Source organism: Xiphophorus maculatus, chromosome 3 (assembly GCF_002775205.1).
Source record: "Xiphophorus maculatus strain JP 163 A chromosome 3, X_maculatus-5.0-male, whole genome shotgun sequence".
NCBI classification, from domain to species: Eukaryota; Metazoa; Chordata; class Actinopteri; order Cyprinodontiformes; family Poeciliidae; genus Xiphophorus; species Xiphophorus maculatus.
Genome location: NC_036445.1, coordinates 18,994,768 through 19,014,575, shown reverse-complemented (window position 1 = coordinate 19,014,575; position 19,808 = coordinate 18,994,768). Strand labels below are relative to the sequence as shown.

The 19,808-nt window shown below is 36.7% G+C and overlaps 2 protein-coding genes across 3 annotated transcripts; one reads left to right on the top strand and one right to left on the bottom strand.

Annotated features, from left to right (window-relative positions):
- Positions 1–712: 712 nt before the first annotated feature.
- On the bottom strand, positions 713–16,501 carry LOC102225964 (RNA binding protein fox-1 homolog 1-like). Its single transcript, XM_005798805.3, has 12 exons — positions 16,144–16,501; positions 10,985–11,215; positions 6,501–6,680; positions 5,971–6,024; positions 5,799–5,891; positions 5,639–5,708; positions 4,320–4,379; positions 4,091–4,226; positions 2,953–2,992; positions 2,805–2,872; positions 1,615–1,696; positions 713–1,533 (listed from the first exon to the last, which is right to left on the bottom strand). The coding sequence occupies exons 1-12, from the start codon at positions 16,228–16,230 to the stop codon at positions 1,489–1,491; spliced, it is 1,146 nt and encodes a 381-aa protein (XP_005798862.1). The 5' UTR covers positions 16,231–16,501; the 3' UTR covers positions 713–1,488.
- A 410-nt stretch (positions 16,502–16,911) lies between these two features.
- On the top strand, positions 16,912–19,788 carry rps9 (ribosomal protein S9). Of its 2 annotated transcripts, XR_002752538.1 has the most exons (6): positions 16,912–16,996; positions 17,936–18,047; positions 18,132–18,254; positions 18,430–18,616; positions 18,716–18,875; positions 19,520–19,607. XR_002752538.1 is itself a non-coding variant. In XM_005798806.3 (5 exons), exons 2-5 carry the CDS (start codon positions 17,951–17,953, stop codon positions 19,695–19,697), a joined length of 585 nt encoding a protein of 194 aa, XP_005798863.1. In that variant the 5' UTR covers positions 16,912–16,996; positions 17,936–17,950; the 3' UTR covers positions 19,698–19,788. The 2 variants fall into 2 exon arrangements, 1 of the variants encoding a protein (XP_005798863.1); XM_005798806.3 differs by lacking the exon at positions 18,716–18,875 and having other exon boundaries at positions 19,520–19,788.
- Positions 19,789–19,808: the final 20 nt, after the last annotated feature.

Sequence of the window (19,808 nt, the reverse complement as noted above, 5' to 3'; positions counted from 1 at the left end):
GTTTCATACTAAATCTTTGCACTTGTAATAACTCCTGTAAACCAACCTAGCTGTGTGGAGATCTTCACAATTCAGGTAAATGCTAGAATTACATTAAATATCCCTTATTTACTGTTTAAACAGCTAAAATTATTGAAAAAACTGAAACCATTTCACACCGTAGTGTGAAAACATTTCCTTACACAGATTTATTCTTTTTTCTTTCCTGTCACTTAAACGATGATGGCCTGAATAAATACTACTCTTCCAAATACTACAACCAAACAGCTATTATGAAACTAAAAATGTTTGAGAGATAGATGGTTAGGGTTGCATAAATTTGGTAACAGTTGTTGAGTTATGCAACAATTTATTAGGTCCATTTACTTTCTCTTACAGAATCATGTTGCTTCCTCCCCCTTTAGTAACAAATTAAATCATAGTTTAGCCCCTTTGTCTTCTCTTTCTCCTTCTTCCTCCCCTCTATTTTTATCTTCCTTTTTAACCTTTTACCCACCTCTCTTCCCTTCTTTTTCCCCTTTCTCTCTCTCTTTCTTTTCCTTCTCTGTTTCTGAAAGCTATCACGCTCCACTGGTGAAAGTAAATCTGTTGGCCCTGACTGCTGGTCAGGACACATAAAATAATAATAATAATAATAAAAAATAAAACAAAAACAACCCAGGAACAAAGTAGGAAAATGAGAGAAAGACAACCTAAAAAAAATGAGTAGGAGGAAAAGAGAAGAAAATCAGGTTTATTCAGAGGTAAACATCAAGCAGCAGAAAAAAAAGAGCGCAACAGGAACAAAAGACAGGCAGAAAAAGAATAATACAGGAAGTAATATTAAGAGCTGCAGCAAAGGATGAGAAAATCCCCAGAATATTAGTTCTCCCACTGAAAGCCAGAAAGGTTAATGGAAAATAAAATGAATTAGTTTGGCTACATGGACAGAAAAGGTGTACGATAAACAAAAAAAATCTCCCAAATACTTCAACCCAACAGCTGTATGAAACTAAAAATGATTGAGAGGTAGATGGTTAGGGTGAGAAGAGACTTGATTCCAGCTGCATCCAGACAAACAGCCCTGATAGAGATCATAACGTCAGAGCTGTGTCTCTGTCTGTCCACTCTGTCACTGAACAACAAAGTGTGCTCCCACACCAACACTCAAAAACAGGGCACCATCAAAAATAAGTCATTTAACATTGTACAAAATGTTGTTTTGTACACTTTGACCCCTGAAATGTTTTGATTTTAAAACACAACAACTAGTCTCACAGCATTTATCACCAGCCAATGTCTCTGTAGAATCAGTTCACTCAAACAAACTCAGGTAAAGGCCTAATAAATTACATAAGATCCTCTTCTTCAGCAGATAAACGGGTCCTAAGGGATCCACAGTAACACTCTGGTTCGTCTCTGTGGAAGAAAATGGACATTTCCAAGCTTTAAGATATCATGACCTATCCCAGTCCCAGAGTTCATGGCAGATGCAAACATTTGGGAGGCTCAGTAGGGGGTGAAGCGGTTGTATCCTCCTCGGTACAGGCTGGCCTGTTGACAGAAGCAGGGTTGGAAGGTGTAAGCAGAGGGGCAGTAAATACCAGGTGCTCTGCACTTCTGGACTGAGCTCACCATCGTCCCGACTCCATATGTGGTTGTTGGTCCAACTGAGTGGTGATAAGGGTCGGCTGCTGCGGCGTAAACCCGTCCGTATCTGGTGAGGAAGACATGGAACAGGTCTGAGTGTCAGACCTCTGGGTAAAATCAGCCTCCTACTAAAGAGGTTCTCAAACATCTTTGTTTCTGATTTTTAAAAGTGACAAATACTGGCTAACTGTGATGTATGAATGAAAACTTTTGACGAAACCTTTGATACTAGTAATATCAAGGTTTTCATTGGCAGGCTATCACAGCAAATTTTCTGCAAAGGCTGATGTTGATGTCGGCATACCTCAGAGAGCGACATTAGGTCGTTCGCTTTGTAACTAGAACATTAAATATTTACATTTTCCACCATATTTTTGCAGTCAGATGAACGCAGATCATGCAGTTGTACAATTTACAAGCAAAAAAAGAAGCAGTAGACACTTTTAGGAAGTTTTTATTCAAATGATTAATATCTCACGTTTTTCTCAATAATGTTTTTTTTAATTTAATTTCCAGCATGACAGTTACATCTCATTAGAACAATATTTGAATTAGACTAAGAAATGTATGATTATGAAATAGTAAATTAAATTCAAACTATCTCTAAATCCCCAAGCTCAAAAATAATATGTCTTAATCAAAGTAAAACCTAGTTATTGTAGTTAAAGTAATTTACTGATGAGAAAAATTTTACAGATGTTTTCACTTATAAAACTGCTGTATCGTAAATGCCTTCCTCGCTTTCTACTGGACAATAAAATGATTTATTTACTTGAGAAGGTGAGAAACTTTTGCAAACTTTTCTGAGTGAAAAATCTTGAAACAATTTTGCGTTTCTGTTTTTAGAACGCTGCACGTCTGAGAAAACCCCAAAGGCAACAGGAAAATGTGAACCATATGCTTTACAGGCCCACAGTGATTTTCTCAAGAACATTCGTTTGTTTGCAGAAGAAATATTTGAATGTTAAAAACATCTGACAGCAATAATAAAAGTAGTTTCTCTGATTTTTAATTTGGAGTTATAGTGTTCTGGAGCTGGGGGCATCTTTTGGGCCGTTTCCCCCCACAGAAAAAAAACAACAATAACAAGATTTTAAAGAAAATGAAGATCAGTTTTACATATTTTCACATATCTGTGGAGTCATTAAGTGCACATTTATTACAGGTCGGCCTACCCGTCACTGTAGGCTGCTGTAGCAGCAGATGCAGACTGAGCCACTCTGTACGCTGTAGGATAACCTCCCTGAAATAAAATAACATTGATACAGTGTCATACAAAGATCAACTAATTTGAAAAATGTTAATTTTAACACAGCTCCTTACATAAACTTCTGCTCCATAGAGTCCATCCTGATATACAACCCTGGGGGTAAAAAAAAAATAAAATCACAAAAACACACTCAAACAAAAAGTTAAGTAAAACTTGCCTTTGATTTTTATTAAATGTGTACTGGTGAAACTATGAGGCAATAATTATGTAACTTTATCTGATTCGATATAATGTTTACAAGTTGAGTCAAATGTTTTTCATACGGTTTCTATCCATTTTTATCAAGGTTGTAAACTTACATAATCTTACTTACACATACAATATCACTTTTTAAAAGGATTGTGGAATTCATGTCATTTAACACTTAAGTGAAGCAAATTAATGTTAAGCACACAGAAAGGACTGAAAGAACAAAGTATATATATATGAAAAACTCATGGATTTATTCTATAAGTGTTTAAAAAGTATATATATATATAAAAAACTCATGGGTTTATTCTATAAGTGTTTAAAAAGTATATATATATAAAAAACTCATGGGTTTATTCTATAAGTGTTTAAAAAGTATATATATATAAAAAACTCATGGGTTTATTCTATAAGTGTTTAAAAAGTATATATATATAAAAAACTCATGGGTTTATTCTATAAGTGTTTAAAAAATAGGTCCCATCAATCCAATTACTTTGCCTGAAAGCTGAAGCTCAGATTTGGGAATGACTTTGAGGATGGGAAAGATTAGGGATTTTCCTACTTCCAAATGAAAAAAAACAAAACACAAAACTATAAAATATTTTTAAAAAACTATAAAATATAGATGAACTTGTATATTGATTAGCGTAGGGATTAGAGGTTTACCTGAAAATATAGTAATTTACTGAGATTGATTTTATAGGCAGAAAAGCTAAAAATGTTAGCACTTTCACAAAATTGTTTTTATATAAAATAAGCTGAAACTGAATCTCCACTAGCTCTTGTTTACACTAAACTAGCATTAGCATTGCAGCGTGGCTAGTTGCTACAGGAAGTCAGAGAAGTACCAGTTTATCACCTGTGTGTTTTATTTTAAGGTTATCAGACGGTTTATGTCCTGTTTACAAATTGTTGTCACATAATAATCATTTAGTTTTTGGTATGTTTAGCCAGCTGTGAGTCCAGGGCCGCCAGTGATTGTTGAACCCAGGGTCTTACCCCGGATAGGCGGGAACAGCAGCAGGCGCGCCAGCTGCAGAACGAATGGTGTTGTAGACGGCACGACCGCGACCTCGCAGTGCAGATCCCCGGTAGGCCAAGGTAGGAGTCGCTACAGGGTATGGAAAACTGGCAACTACAAACATAGAAATTGAGAGAAAATAAACTTCTTTCACAGTGCAATGTCCAATAAAGGCTCTCACTGATGTAGGGATATAAATCAGCCCACCTGTATAAAGCTCAGGTGCGTACATCGCGCCCATTACAGGGTTGATCTTCCAACCAGATGCTGAGAAGAAATGGAAAAAATAAATGATAACCACCTATACATAAACGGACCCCTTAATCATGGTGTAGGTCTAGTCAAAGCAGCTCTTCGTCCAGGTGGTGACCAGGATATCAGAGGTAATTGATCTTGGTAACTAAAGTTTACAAAATGTTATCTGAATGTCTGTTCATACCTACTGAAGTCATTCTGTTTTGCTAATTGAAATACTTGAAATACTTTGTTCACCATTGATTATGACTGGCGTCAAACCTTCAGTGTGAAGCTTTATTTTATTGAATATAATGTTTAAAAAGGTGAATATGAAAATAGTTACAATCATGATTTACTATGATTAGATTAATTGACATGTAGCAGCCTAGAGAGGTTTCTCTTCAGACTGAATTTGGTGATAGGAAAAAAGTAGTGCGATTCATTTGTTTTGGTAAACGTAGCTTTTATTTTACCTCAAGTCCACGTCTGATTGGCTAATCCGTTGTTATATTTCCTTCCACTGAGTCAGGTTTTAGACTCAGAAAATAAACCTCGATGGACCGTATCTTTCTCTACCAAGCCAGAAATATGCAGAGATTTGGTTGAGATACATGTTTTTGTTGCATCACAGCTATGTTTTGTGTCTTTTTATGGAAGATAATTTTTTCCCTCCATACACCTTAGACATTTTTACAGCATCACAGTAATTGTTATTATCTGTGTTTCCTTTGGTATCAGAACAGCATGATGTTACCAAAGTAAGGCATACTTTGGTAACTTCATGGCAGTTCTAGTATTACAATTTAACAAATTAAAATTGGTTTATCTTCCTTCTTCTTGCCGAATTTAGAACTAAGATGTAAAACCCATTACATGGAATAACATTATAGGTTCCTGGTAAATATTAGATTTTAATCAGTTTTGTTAGTATTTTTGAAAGTCTATTACCTGGCCATAAAATTCCCCTTTAGCCACAATAGTGTACAATTAGCAATTTCCTTGTTTGTTAACCTTTATATTTGTTTGTAGGGTTTATTTTTGTGAAAATATTCACTGATGATTAGATGTTAGGCTAATAATAAATTTAATTCTTGATGGTATTAACAAATAGCTCTTGTTGATTCTTCCTAAGGTATTTAATGGGAATGTTAACTTTATTCTAAATAAATTTAAATCCATGAAAAAGCAGGATATAATCCTCAGATTTATTTTGATGGATAACTTGAGCATTAATAAAGCTTCAGACAGCTATAATAGCAACGAAACAAGGCTACATTCAGGTGTCTTACTTGATATTTCTCCATTCATAAGAGGTGTCTGAGGCTTCTTGGTCACTACTCTTGCAGTGGCATTATTGACCTGAGAAAACCGACAAAAACAGCAAGCTCAATAAAAATTAATTTCATGGGATGATCATATGGAAATCTACAAATAGTAAGAACTCTTCACCTCAATCTTCCTGCCTTCTACGATTGTCCCATTTAGCTTTTCTCTCGCTCGGTCTGCCTCCGTAGCACTCTCAAAAGTCACAAATCCAAAACCCTGAACAACATCCATTTTATTTACATTTATTTTGATGGCAGTTTTAACTGTGATGAAGTGGTTTTGTGTCGTCGCTCACCTTTGACCCTCTTTCATTGAAGATGATTTCTACATCGAGGATTTTGCCAAATTGCTGCAAAATTCATAATAAAGTGAAATAGTGATCCAAAACCTAGAGAAAGACTTTGAAAAACATTTAAAAATATGCAACCTATTATGCATAATTCATATTTTGCTTATTTTTATATTTCTATTTTTGTCTCAACTGCTTCTAAAAACAGTGTAAGAGCTTAATCATGTTTTTTGGCAATAATTTAAAGTTTTTTGGTGTCTGAAAAATGAGCCCTTCCAAAAACCAGCTAATTGTGGCGTCACATTGCAGCGTTACCTAGCAACCCCAGCAAGGCCTCTGGGAGCAGCTTATTTGGATTTAAAGTGACAGGAGACCTAAAACAGCTCATTCTGAACAGAGCTCAAATTAAGCAGAACTGACCAGACTAAAATCTCCTTTAAGGATGATTTTTTAAAATAAAATCTTAACTTGTTCAAGGAAGCACAATAGGTCAACTTTAGAGACAACCCATTGATAAAGAAGAGTTAATGTCATACCCCAAACATCTGGCGGAGGTCGGGGTCTCTGAAGCGGAAAGGGATGTTGGAGACATGCAGGCGTTTTGGTTGGGCCTTCCCTGAGCTTTCCTCCTCTGTTCCGGTTCCCGCTCCTGCCCCCGACGACACAGACACACCGAGAGCCTGGGGGTCAGAGGTCACACTGGCCAAAGCATCCTCCTGACAGAGAAGAAGCAAAGCAGAAAGGACGAGACGAAAGGAGACGTGATGGTACAGACGGAAACAGGAAGATACAAAACAAAAGAGGGAGAGGGCATGAATGAGATGAGACAGGAAGAAGACAAAGAGAGCAGCGTTACTGGAAAAAGCAAATCAAGATTTTCTGATGATCAGGTCAGCAAGTTCAGCGAGAGCTTTCAGAAAAAAACTGTAAAGATTACATCATGTCAGCATCACATGACATTCAACAAAGATCATGTCCATGAGCTCAAGTGGTCCAAACCGTGTTTAGCGAGCATTCAGCAACCAGTGGTGCCTCCCAGGCAAAGGTAAGGCAGGTGTGTGAATTTACTAGTAAAGTGTCTGGAAATACATGCCTGCAGGAGGACAACTAAATTCTGTTGCGACACCTCCAGGCGCTGCAACCATCTTCTGATGTCTATTTATTTCTCATTTTGTACTATTTATTTCTTTATCTTTGTATATTACGTATACACACATAACCTGCATCTTAACTCGAGTCGAGCAAATCTCAATCTCGTAATCTGTTGATGACAATGACAATAAATCTTATCTTATCTTATCTAATAATCTAAAAACACAGATTACAGCGGTAAAGCTAACCGTCACTTTGAGACTAAATATAATTTAGAAATATTTGTAAGACATTAATGTGTATGCAGTTGTACAACATAAGTAAGTACACAGATGTGCAACATGACTCAAATATCACCATTTAAATCTGTGCAAACGTAAAAATTTGTATTATATAAAGTCGAATCTGATCTGATTAGCGGGGGCTGACTTGGTGGACAGAAGGCTGATCCAAAAACACTACAACGACTAAAACCATTTTTAGTTACAGCTGTTCTTAAAATATAAAATACATCTTTATTTGGCTTGGCGAGCCATGATGTAAACATGCAAACAGAAAGCTAAAGCCTATATTTTAAAAACGGGTGGATGTTCCTGTGGTTAATTTTTAAGCAATGTTCATGCAGTTAGAAAAAAAAAGTCAGCTGCAGTTGTATTTGTTTTGTCTAATTGTGTATTTTTACTATTCAGTAGTTCTTCTGAATTACAGTGCCTTGCCAAAGGGTTTTGTCTTGTTGGAAATGGAAACGTTAATCTATTTTACTAGGATTTTACACAATAGACCTACATAAATACTAAATAATTGTAAAGTAAAACAAAAGCCATACATGCGTTTGTTACTTTTACTTGTTACTTTGTCTACAAATTTTATTTTAATTTGAAAAAATGTGGCAGGAATTTGTTTTTAGCTCCCCTGAGTCAATAATTTACATAATAATCTTTTTTGCGTTCTGTTTCAGTTTTGCCAATCTAGAGAATAAAAATGTCCATGATTTTTAATAAAATATCTCAAGCTCAATCAGGTTATAGGAAGTATCTGTGAATGTTGATATTAAAGTACTGCCACAGACTTTCAGTAGGATTTAATTGTGGACTTTGACTAGGCCATTTTAACACATGAATGCTCTTTGATCATTCACTTGTAGCTTTAGGTTTGTTCTCCTACTGGCTCAAATTAAATTAAACAGAGTCAGACAGCAAACCCAGTTTCATTTTGGACCGTATCATAAATCTGAATGTTCTCAAAGGGCTGGTTCTGCCAGAATATATTGATAAAACCAATTAAACTGTTGTCAATAAATAGGATTTTGTGGTGTTAATTTAGAAATATTTGTAAGACATTAATGTGATATTAGCACTAACATATGATGTTGAATGTGACTTGTTATTACTGGTTATATAAATCACGGTCTATAACTTGACAACCACATAAGGCTGAGACAGCAGTCAGTTAAATCCAACGTTTTTGACCAATTTTGAGAACAATTTGAGGTAAAATGTGGGCTTCTGTTGATTTTGTGTGAATTTGAGGATTTGTGAAAAACTGGAGGTAATTGATGTAACTTGAAGTCTGGAGAGCCACATAAAAAGTTACGGTGGGCCAGATTTGGCCCCCGGGCCTTGAGTTTGACACATGTGGCGTACACTACTCAGGTCACTACTGTAGACAATTCACTACACTGGATCTTATTTAGGGGTTTCAGAGCAAAATGGCTGAATACAAATGCCTGCCACACTTTTCAAGTCTTATTTGTAAAATACTTCAAAACCATGTATGTTTTTCTTTTCATTTCACTTCTCAAGTATGCAGCAAAATGTGACAAAGCGGAAAAGTTTGTGAACACTTTAACAAGGCACTCTATTTATTTTTGATTAACAGTAAAAGTGATCAGTTATTAAAAGCTAATAAAAAACTCTGAATTACTTGATTTTCATGTGATGCAACACAAAAATGTTCTCACCTCTGTTGCACAAGTTGCACTTCCTACCTGAGCTGCGTGGCCTGTGTGTATAAACTGCCTCATGCAGAACAATTCAGAGAGTAATGTGCCAAAACCAAAACATTCATGGTCTCACAATGCACCACAATGCTGGAGTGTGCGCTGATATGCACTGGGTGCAGGATCACCAATCGTTGCAAGAAAAGTGTTAAAACTATTTAAAATAAAAGCCCAAGAAGGATCTTAAAAATACAAAAGTTTTATCATAGCTGCAAAAGGATGGACAGAGAGCATAATAAGGAGAAGGAAAAGAAAGCATGAAAATACAAGAAGGAATTGCACTTTAAAGATTTGAAAATTAGCATTCTAGTACCAGGAGGCAGATAAGGAGAAAAGAGGCCTCAGTGCAGCAGTGAAAGACAGAAATAAACCAGAGGGAACAAGGCAAAGATGGTGCACAGGAAGCTTAAAATGAGGAGGATGATGAGAAGAAGGCAAAGGGGGGGATCAGAACCGAGGGGTCAGTTTCAGGTCATGGTGCTGCTTTTCTGCCAAGTGTTAAATGTAAAATGTCAAGGGGCAACATTAATAAGATGGTGGCAGGGAAAAGGTTCAGGGATACATTCACCCAGGGAGGCATAACATAGGCTCACAGTACTGGCTTTCTGTGACTGACTGCAGCAGACAGCATCACATCCACCCTCAAACACACACCCACACACAGGCCGGGGGGGGGGGACCGGGGGGAGCCGGGTGGTGGTGTCGCGTCACGATGCAGATTTGTGTTCTGGACCTGAGCGATATTTCAGAGCGCGGAGAGGGAGGAGGGGTTCTCATCTGGTCAGCCTTCCCCACTTTGACCCCCTCCCTCCGAGGCGACGTCTCAGCTTTCCCCCGAAATTCAGCACGGACCCAAGAATGTCAGGGGCTCTATAGCGATAAAATATATAGACGGGGGCCATAAAAAACACCATTTATGAGAGGACGAAGAAATATCTGCGGCACAAGCAGCAGGACACACAGCCGAAGTGCCACACAAATCAAACTAAACGGCTCATGTCTTCATGACTGAACTGCAATGAAGGAAAACAGCAACACTGCCATTTCAACCTGCTTCATCATTTTCATTTATAATAAATACCCTTAAATCACTTCATCAGTCAGGAAAGTCTTTACTTTTTAAAGGATTTGAAAATCAGATTTTCTTTCCTTATATTTTACTGCAACCCATTTAACAGCAGTGATTTATAAACAAGTTTCTTTCCATATGCTAAACTTTGTTGTTGTCTTTTTAAAGTACTGTATCAGATAGGCTGGGTCAGACTTTAGAAAGGGCTTACAGATTTATTTATTTATTTTTTATGAATGTGTGTTTTTGCAGACATTTTACTTCATGTCAAACTCATAGACACAAATCAGGTGACTTGTACTATTTTGGGATTTTTATGAATATAATCAATATTCACACATTCTAAAATTATTGTGTAGTTATAGTCAATATTTTTGGGAACAACATGAACCTCCATGTTATCAAACTTACCATGCATCATTTCATACCTGCTGATGCATATGACTACCTATTAATGTACTGGAATTTGCAATAGTAAAATAATTTTTCTTTAGTGGATAGGGCACCAAAACTGGTGCAGCCCAGAGGCCCATATCCTTCTAAATCCGGCCCTGCAGATTGCTCTCCAAAGCTTACATAAAAAAGTAAACAAAACAGAAAATGCTGCAATCTTGAAATGTGACCTGTTTTACTAGCAGCTAAAAAAGACGTAGAGGAAACGCAGATATTTATTTCCAACAACAAACACGCCGTCAGCTGTCCCCCAAGGGCTCCGTACAAGGACATAACAGAGGCGAACCTCTAAATATAGAGAGAAACTTTATCTCAGAGCTCTGCTGTGACCTACATTGGATAATGAATTACTGAAGATCAGATTTTATTGGGACTTGATTCCAGTTTTTATCACAAACCTCTCTTACCGTGTTGCTGGGGGTCAGGGTGTCGGCCCCTTCGAGCTGGGGGCCCTGATAGACCCTGAGCTGGGGGTGTTCAGGGTAGTCGGAGCTGTGCGAGCTGAAATCAAGAGTGGGCAGCCTGCTGGCAGATGTTGGTGGGCCTTGAGTAGGCGGAGGGTACGAAGGTGGTGGAGCATAAACCTGTGGGAGGGCGGGGTCTGCGCTGCCGGCTCCGGGCTCCTGGGCGGGCCCCCCCTGGAGAGAGGAGATGAGTCTCTGGTCACAAAAAAACTCAAAGATGTAAACAAATAAACCACATGATGCTCTTCTTCTGCAACAAACTGTTAACAGAGCAGAGAAAATAATGAATTATTTGATTCATTGTCATTTTAAAATATGTTAAAATGACAGACAAACGTGCAATAATGTTAAAATAAAGAGATTCAGTTCTCTTCCTATGGCAATAAAATAAGTTGTGGAAACAGTGTAGAAAATCTTTACAGGAAACTTTTACCACAAAAGGAAAATACAAGGTACAAACTTCTTATATATAAAAAAATTATAAAAGACAAATAAAGAACTAGTCTGCAATGCACAATGATTTGTTTGTTTATTGTTTTTGAGACTTGTTTGAAAGAAACATCCATCATACAATCAGTGTAAATTTCACAAAGAAAAATATTCTGCATTTTGACAATTTAGATGAGTAAACCTTCAGTTCATTTTGTCTTTCAGTTTTTGTTTATTTTCCTGTTTCTCTTTAGTTTTTATCCCATTTTAGTCTTTTTAAAATGTGTTTTGTATTTCAAAAAGGCATTTAAAATACAAAATGACAAATGACATTTTTATGTTTTAGTTTTAGCATAGAAATGTCATTTGTGGAAATGGTTAAATCCTTTTTCAAATAAAGTTCTATTTATAAAATATACTAAAAACAGTAACAAACCTGACAATAAACGGCAAGATATGCAGATGATAAATTGTACAATTTTAATTTAGAAAAAAAATTAAAAACCTGTTTTTCACTGACGTGTCATTTTTTATTTTATTTAAATTTTTTTACACCTCCAGATAAAATATCTAAAACCAGTTGATTTGAGGCTTTTTTTTTAGTGTGTGACACAAACATTCAAGTCTAATCAGAAACAATGAAAGTGTCATAAACTTTTCAGTCTCAAACTTATAATGAAATCAAATCAGGAATTGTCTTATCCCGCTTTGATGGTTCTCTCTCTGATGCATTTTACAACAACTGCTGCATGTTTTAATGCCGGCGGATCACCCGCCCACCACAGCATGACTGCCTCTCATCTACCAATCACATCCAATCAGCGCCTGACCAGCTCCAGTCACCTCCACCCCGACATGACTCCTGAAGCTGCAGCACGCTGCGCTGATTGTTCTGATCATCATTAAAACATCAGGGGGATTCCATAAGTGGATGTTTATATTACTTCATTGAAAATAAAAATACTATTAAATGAGATGTGATTCGATGGTTTCTACACGTGTCAATTAAAAGATTTTAAATAGTTTAAAATTAAAGTGTGTAAAAGTTAAGAAGAGTTAGCTATTTTACTTTCTAAAAGTGTAAAAAAAAAAAGTATCTTTTTTGTTGTGTTCATGTAGTTCTGATATACTGAGAGTTTAATCTATTCTTTGTGTTTGAGCTTGTTTTGTTTACAAATAGATCTAGCAATTTCCATTAAATCTGTGTTGAAATGCTGGTTGTGGTGATGATGTTCTTCACAAGACGAGAAGTGCCTAATCAATTTCTAAACGACTTTAAACCAGCCCTGTGAATTAAGATAAAGACAACTTAAAGGTTTCAGGTTTCAAAAATCAATTTCAAAGCCTCTTTTTTCTAAACTCTGATTTGAAAAAACTGAGTCAATTCATCAGAGATGACATCACAAATCAATATGGCAGCTGAAGGTAGAAAACATAAGTTGCTGAAAAGAAAGAAACTGCCGATGGTTTATCTTTTATATCTTCTCAACCTTCAGTAAACAAATTGCTGCATAAAATGCTGAGAAATGCCATGGCTTTGTGTTGCTACTGCTTAGTTTTATTTGAAATATATCTGAGATTGATACCAGGTTAAAGGTCACAAGTCAGAACTTCATTGGGATTTGGTAATTGTTCTGAAAGCAATGCATCTCTCTGCATCGTAAACATCAAAACTCTCTCTCTGTGTAACTCAGTTAGATTAGATAAAAACTATCACAAGCTTTAATAAACAGTTTATAGTAATAGTTTATCCTGTAACTTTCAGTGCATTTTATATGAATGGCAGCCATATTGGTTATTGAGCTCAGATTCAGACTTTTCCTGTCAGAAATTCCCCTTCAGAGAGTTTTTGTTGAATTTTCATTTAGAAACTTGGATAAATTGTAGGTAGCTTTGTCAGAGGATGCAAATCTCACTGTTTTTCACAAGTACTGACCTCCAAGATAAATTTAAGGCATCGTGAAGTATTTGTAGATTGACGAAAACCCTTTTTACTCTTGTTATGTTGAAAATAAAGCATTTTAAGATGTGGGACGTGAAGCAGCAGATTGTTGTTTACACCTAGTCGTGTAGCTAAGATGCTTTAGGATCATGATGCATGCGCCCTTACTAGCACAACTTTACTATACTTAGTTTGTACACACTACTTCCTTACTACTTAGCCTATAATTGTCTTATATTGAAATTAGTTTAATTATCTGAAACCTGTACGTGTGTACATGTGTTAGAGGGCACAAATACTTTTGTCACTGAATATGATCAGTGATTATGTTTATATTTGTAGTTGCTGATTCTTTAGCATCATCTCTAAAGGATTTATGACAGAATTTCAAATGATTGCTATTACCATTGAGCTAAATTGATTCCCTAACACATCTAAATGCAGATTTTTCCTACACCATTCACTTTTACAAGTATTTCAGCTTTTTATCTTTAGAAACTGTCTCTGTCTCTGTTTTATATCTTCTTTGCAGATGTAAAACAGAGAGATTAAGCAAGATGAAAGAGTCTGTTAGATATCACTGTCAGCCACGCACTCCTCCTCCTTCTAACTCCCAGCCTGACTCAGTCAACAGATGCAAACACACAGACCTTTTTTTTTTTTTTAAAAAAAATCCCCATTTGTTCGCTCTTTCTCTCCTCTCCTTCTTCAGCTGTCAGTGGGCAATCAGAGGCCGACAGCTCGGAGCCAGGTGCTCGCAGTGGCAGCTGCCACAGGATTTACACAACAAGGCCACTCAGACTGCAGATGTTGGCAGTTCAGAGGCCCTCAAGAACAAGTCTTACAGCAATACCCAGCTTGTTTGGGGGAAATGGATACTTATTGCTCCATTTGTGTTGTGTATTTTGATTTTTAGATTAAAAAACTATAAATGTGGCTCTAAAAGAGTGAGGCAAAGAAAATGGAGAGAAGGGGGAAGACAAAGAGAGGCATGTGTCAGTCGTCCCTCGGTGGACTTTAAAGCACAGCTGTTGCAACTTGAGACTCAGTGGATGTTCAGCCCAAACTGGTGACATTAAACTGTACTTTAAAATAATCCTTTAAAGGTGAAATTGTTCTAAGATAATTTAAGAACAAGCATTTCACTCTTTAGGCTTTTACATGAACAACATCTTACTTTTGAGGTATTTTTGCTGCAATCTCCCATTTATGTTGATCAAGTTATCAATTAAAGCTGCAATAGATAACTTTAAAAAACGTTCAAACAATTTGAACATCCACTGCTTCCAGTCAGAAACAACCAATCAGAGCCAAGAGGAGGGTCTTAGCGCTGTCAATCATGTTTGTGTACGCAAGAACCAAGTGAGTGCAGAACCTTTAATTTTTTTCATAGATTGTTCGTCTGATATTATACTGTCAGGACATAGTGACAGTTTTAACAAATATTTAAAATAATGATAATTTTTATAAAATTTACTCCCATTTTAAATGTAAATTTTATCCTTGCTGTTAAACTGAACACATGTAAACACAGATTTTACAACTGTCTTCAGTGCTGCTGGATGCAAATGACACAACACAGGAAACAGAACCTCTTCTGCTAATTGTCGGTTCAGGAGAAGAAGACTAAAAATACTGCTAGTGTGAAGCTCAGTGACAAGGCAGAGAGATACCAGAAGCATTGTGGCTTTATTGGTATGTCAGGGGCACTTGCTGCTGGTATCACTCAGACCAGAGGACTAAAGATAGTGTCCCCTTAGCTAGATAAAGAAAAGATACTGCAGAATGTTATTCCTTTATTCTCCAGATTTATTTCTAATCTTTCTCTGACAGAATACAGCAAAAAACTTTAACCTTTGAGTCTTTTGTTTGTTTGTCTCCCCCACCCCAAACATCTAAAAACTGCTTTGAATCTAAAATAATTTGCTAAAATGTTAAAATAGCAATTTTATAATGGTCAAAAGAAAGAAATCCAGTTTGTGTAAATTTGGATATTCTCTTATGAAATTAAAACAATTAGTCTGTCTATTCAAGTTTTAAATTACATAACAAAATTATTGGCAAAGAGACAAAGACTGTTTTATTTTTAGTCAAATTTCTTACACTCTGAAAGTTGTCAGACGTCAACATGAGCGAGCAAATACTTCATCCCGTGACGTCATCTCACTCACGGTAGGAGTGTGATTCTGCTTCAGACTCTCATAAGACAAATGTTTACGCTTTACTTATCCTCATCTAGATTCACCAGAAGGTTATACATGTTTGCATATGTTAAAAATGTTACTGCTTATATATTTGTTTGTGGTTGTGGTGAAAAAAATTACAGGATTTACAGAAGAAACAGCGCCTCCTACAGTCAGAGTGTATGACGGTATTAGGTGTCATTTCTCTTCTCTGGTGATTTTATTTTTATTGTTTTAAAAATAAAAAATACAATTAAACCAGGTTTAAATTTCCACTGAAAAAAACTGACTGTATTTCAATTAAATACTTTGTATTTTAAGTACTATATTTTTTGTTTTTCATTACTTGTTTTTGAATCAAATGGCCAATGCATGCATGCACCAACATTACTACTTTATGCAGCTCATTCAGAGTATTCTTATTGTAACATTAGTCATTGCTTTGCTTATTTCTGTTCTCTTAATCAAAGGTTAGTTTGAGTCGTTAGGTCAAAGATCAACAGACGTCTGTATGACACTGTGAAATTGCAGAATAAATCAAGCGTTACCTGAACTAGGCTGGGGTAGCATGTGGTTGTCTGTGGATAGACGGGAAGTCCGTAAGGCTGGAGGATCACAGTGGGTGAGGAGAGCATAGCCCGGGAGGTGGAGGGGAAAAGGAGAAAGGAAAGCAAGGGAAAAGGAAAAAGTTTGTATGCACACGGAAGATCAGGCAACCAAACTGGAGTGAAGAAAAAAAAAAAAGAGGAAAAATCCCAAACAGAAGTAGCACAAGATCCTCCTGGGTTAGGATTGTACTTCACCTGACAGGTAATTAAAAAAAATACAAAGAAACTTCCTTAGTCAGGAAAAGAGAGTGTATGGAGCGTTGAAAGAGAAAACAAGTGTGCTTCTGTGTGTTCATCAGTTGATCATGCTGGATGACAGACAGAAACACATGCTGGGGGTCCCCTTTCAGAGTTATAAAAATAGCAATGTCCTTCTGGTTGAGTTTATCACCCTACCTTCTTCACAATTATACATCATTCAATGTAAGACGAGACATTAATAGCATGAATATGCACAATAAATTGCCATAGTTTAATTTGAGATAAAGTTAGTTACATGAACACAGAAACAAACTTTTATGATTTAGTAATTTAGTTGTGTTTCCGTTTTATCAGGGAGGACTGATTGGAAAAATAAAATTGACAAAAGAAACGACAGAACGCTAAGATCCGTAAAAAAGTTTGATCTGTTTTACAATTTCTCTATTTGACCAATAGAGGGCAGCACAAAATCAAGTTATATTCCGTTTTAAGGACGAGAGGCATGATGGGACATGTAGTGTTTTGTCTGCCGTATAAAACAGCATGAACTCCGCTTCTCTTCCTCTTTACTAAGCGAGCCTGAGCGAGACAGGTACGGCCCAATACTTCATGCTTAACAGGCTCGAATTTGTGACTTCGAACTACGATATGCTCAGTCGCTGATACGTAATACAGATATTCAAAATAAATATCTTAAATTTCCGACATTTAATGTTTAGCGAATTTGAGGATTTAGCTATATTGTGGAAGCTAATGCTAGCTCGTCTCGTTAAACAACGTGGTGCGATGCGGCTAAGGCCTAGTAGTATGGATGGACAAGATTTTCAGCACTTTTTACTTTTATTTCCAGTTAAACCCAACATTTCTTTGCATATTTAATATTCTACAATTGTTATATTTGATCGCATAATTGCCTTTATTCTACTTAACATAAGGAAAGTTAATAGGTCTTTAGCTTTGAGGCTAAAGCTATAAAATACGCGTGCTTTGTAAAACTCCGTAATTCTTACATAATTTCCTTCAAATTACTTGATGCCAGAAACCCGTTTTGTTAACGACTCTATATTTAATTGTTTAGATTTCTTTGCAATTTGAATGATTTGGTCATTTACATGGGTACAGCAGAACTGGATTTACCAAGTAAAAAAAAAATTAAAAACCACATTTATCTTGTGAAATTTATTTTACTGTTTCTTTTGTGTCAGATATATTTATGCTGAGAAGTGTGGAAAAGTATACTGATTAACATTAAGAGCACTTGCTGTGTTCACCATGCACTGCTGATGTTCTGCAATTTTGTTTTTTACCAATCCCATTATTTATCTCTAACACCAATCAGCTCTTTTTTGAATGCAACCTTATGTTGGGTGTGTTTAGATTAAGTACTAAATGTTGTCATACATCGGCTCTTTGACATGAAATAAAGTTCGTAATTGATGTGCTTTTGGCAAAGATGCCAGGCATCATTGACAAAGTTGTTTTTTGTCACATACATTAAGTTTTGGCTAATGTCATTATTTTCATTTTGCAGGCTCTATAAGCCACCATGCCCGTTGCCAGAAGTTGGGTTTGTCGTAAGACATATGTCACCCCACGCCGTCCCTTCGAGAAGTCCCGTCTTGACCAGGAGTTAAAACTCATTGGTATGCTTTGATTTTGCTAAATTGTAACAACAGACTTTTTAAAAAATTTTTTAGTTTTATTTGAACGATTATCTTTCTTTCCAGGCGAGTATGGTCTGAGGAACAAGCGTGAGGTGTGGAGGGTCAAGTTTACCCTGGCTAAGATCCGTAAAGCTGCCAGAGAGCTGCTCACTCTGGACGAGAAGGACCCCAAACGTCTGTTTGAAGGTATAAGGAACAACTTGAACATAGTTGAAGTTGGCCGATGATTTAATTATATATTTTCAGACTTCACTGTGGTGTCACGAATTCCTCGTCAATGAGGCCATTATTGTTCCTGCATGAAACTCAGAGGCATATACCATGTTCCTTTTAAAATTTACACTTTTTTTGTGTTTTCCAGGTAATGCTTTGCTCAGGCGTCTGGTGAGAATCGGTGTGCTGGATGAGGGTAAGATGAAGCTCGATTACATCCTGGGTCTGAAGGTTGAGGATTTCTTGGAGAGGAGGCTGCAGACTCAAGTCTTCAAGCTCGGACTTGCCAAGAGTATCCACCACGCTCGTGTCCTGATCCGCCAGAGGCACATTCGGTGAGTTTTCAGACCTCTGGAAGAATTCAAGTAAACACAAGAGGGTCTAAAAATCTGCTTAGGGACTCATGAGAAACTTGCTGCTTCCTCTTCCATCAGAGGACCATCAACCTGTAGCACTCTGCGTTGAGATCTCTTAAGCATTTCAACAAGGTCACTTCGGTATCAAAGCCGTATACCTTGTCAGTAGACATTGCCCAGAGCCAATCCTGCCGTCTGTTGGCTCAAGACTGTGCCACGGTGACGTGGTGGCTGTCAGGTAAGGTAAGGGGGATTGCACCTCGGGCAATTGTGGTACTCACTGCACCTTGTGTTGTGAGCTACCGAACACTCGGGCTGGTGATTTAAGATTTACAAGCAGATTTTCTGTGGTGTCAAGAATTCCTCGTCAATGAAGCCTGGTTTATATTTACAGTGGTATAAATTGTTAGTCATAATCTGTGAAATATTCGGGCCAAAAGTGCTACAATTCATTGCATAAATGGTTAAATATGTGTGCTTTAAACAAATGTGTAATTGAATTTCTTTTAAATAACTCAACATGTCTTTTGTAATGAACTAAAACATTGATAATGACATCAATTAGATTAAATCTCTGGTATTCAACAAAATGACAATACTTTTTAGAGGTGAAAAATTAATTGACTAGTAAATTATGAATAGAAAATTAGATGAAATGGTAAAATGTGGAAAATGGCAGCTAAAATCTATCACTTAATTTTAATTAACTTCAGATAAAAGTTAAACAGAATAGCTGAATCTTTAAAAATACTGAACAAATTTGAGATTGTGGCACTTAGAAAACCTGATGGTGATGGTAATTAAAGACTGGAAATCAGAGCTTTTGAGAGTTTGTCGTTTTATCCAAGTTCTCTGACCTCCATTTTATTTCTGTGTTGGCAGTGTGCGCAAGCAGGTAGTGAACATCCCCTCCTTTGTGGTTCGCTTGGACAGCCAGAAGCACATCGACTTCTCTCTGAGGTCCCCGTACGGCGGAGGACGCCCCGGCCGCGTCAAGAGAAAGAACGCCAAGAAGGGTCAGGGTGGAGCTGGAGGAGCTGATGATGAGGAGGAAGATTAAAAAGGATTTATTCCAGGAAGTGTTTTGTTTACTTCCTGTTCTGTTAAATTCCTAATAAAAATATTTGGTTTGACCAAAGAACTGCACTGCATCATGTGGCTTTATTTTATA

Excerpts from the sequence above, each read along its gene's own strand:
- LOC102225964 (XM_005798805.3), bottom strand. The coding sequence starts at position 16,230 with ATGCTCTCCTCACCCACTGTGATCCTCCAGCCTTACGGACTTCCCGTC. Across the intron at positions 6,681-10,984 it reads CCCTGACCCCCAGCAACACG|GAGGATGCTTTGGCCAGTGT; the intron begins GTAAGAGAGGTT and ends CTTCTCTGTCAG. Across the intron at positions 2,873-2,952 it reads TCTATGGAGCAGAAGTTTAT|GGAGGTTATCCTACAGCGTA; the intron begins GTAAGGAGCTGT and ends ATTTTATTTCAG.
- rps9 (XM_005798806.3), top strand. The coding sequence starts at position 17,951 with ATGCCCGTTGCCAGAAGTTGGGTTTGTCGTAAGACATATGTCACCCCA. Across the intron at positions 18,048-18,131 it reads CCAGGAGTTAAAACTCATTG|GCGAGTATGGTCTGAGGAAC; the intron begins GTATGCTTTGAT and ends CTTTCTTTCCAG. Across the intron at positions 18,617-19,519 it reads ATCCGCCAGAGGCACATTCG|TGTGCGCAAGCAGGTAGTGA; the intron begins GTGAGTTTTCAG and ends CTGTGTTGGCAG.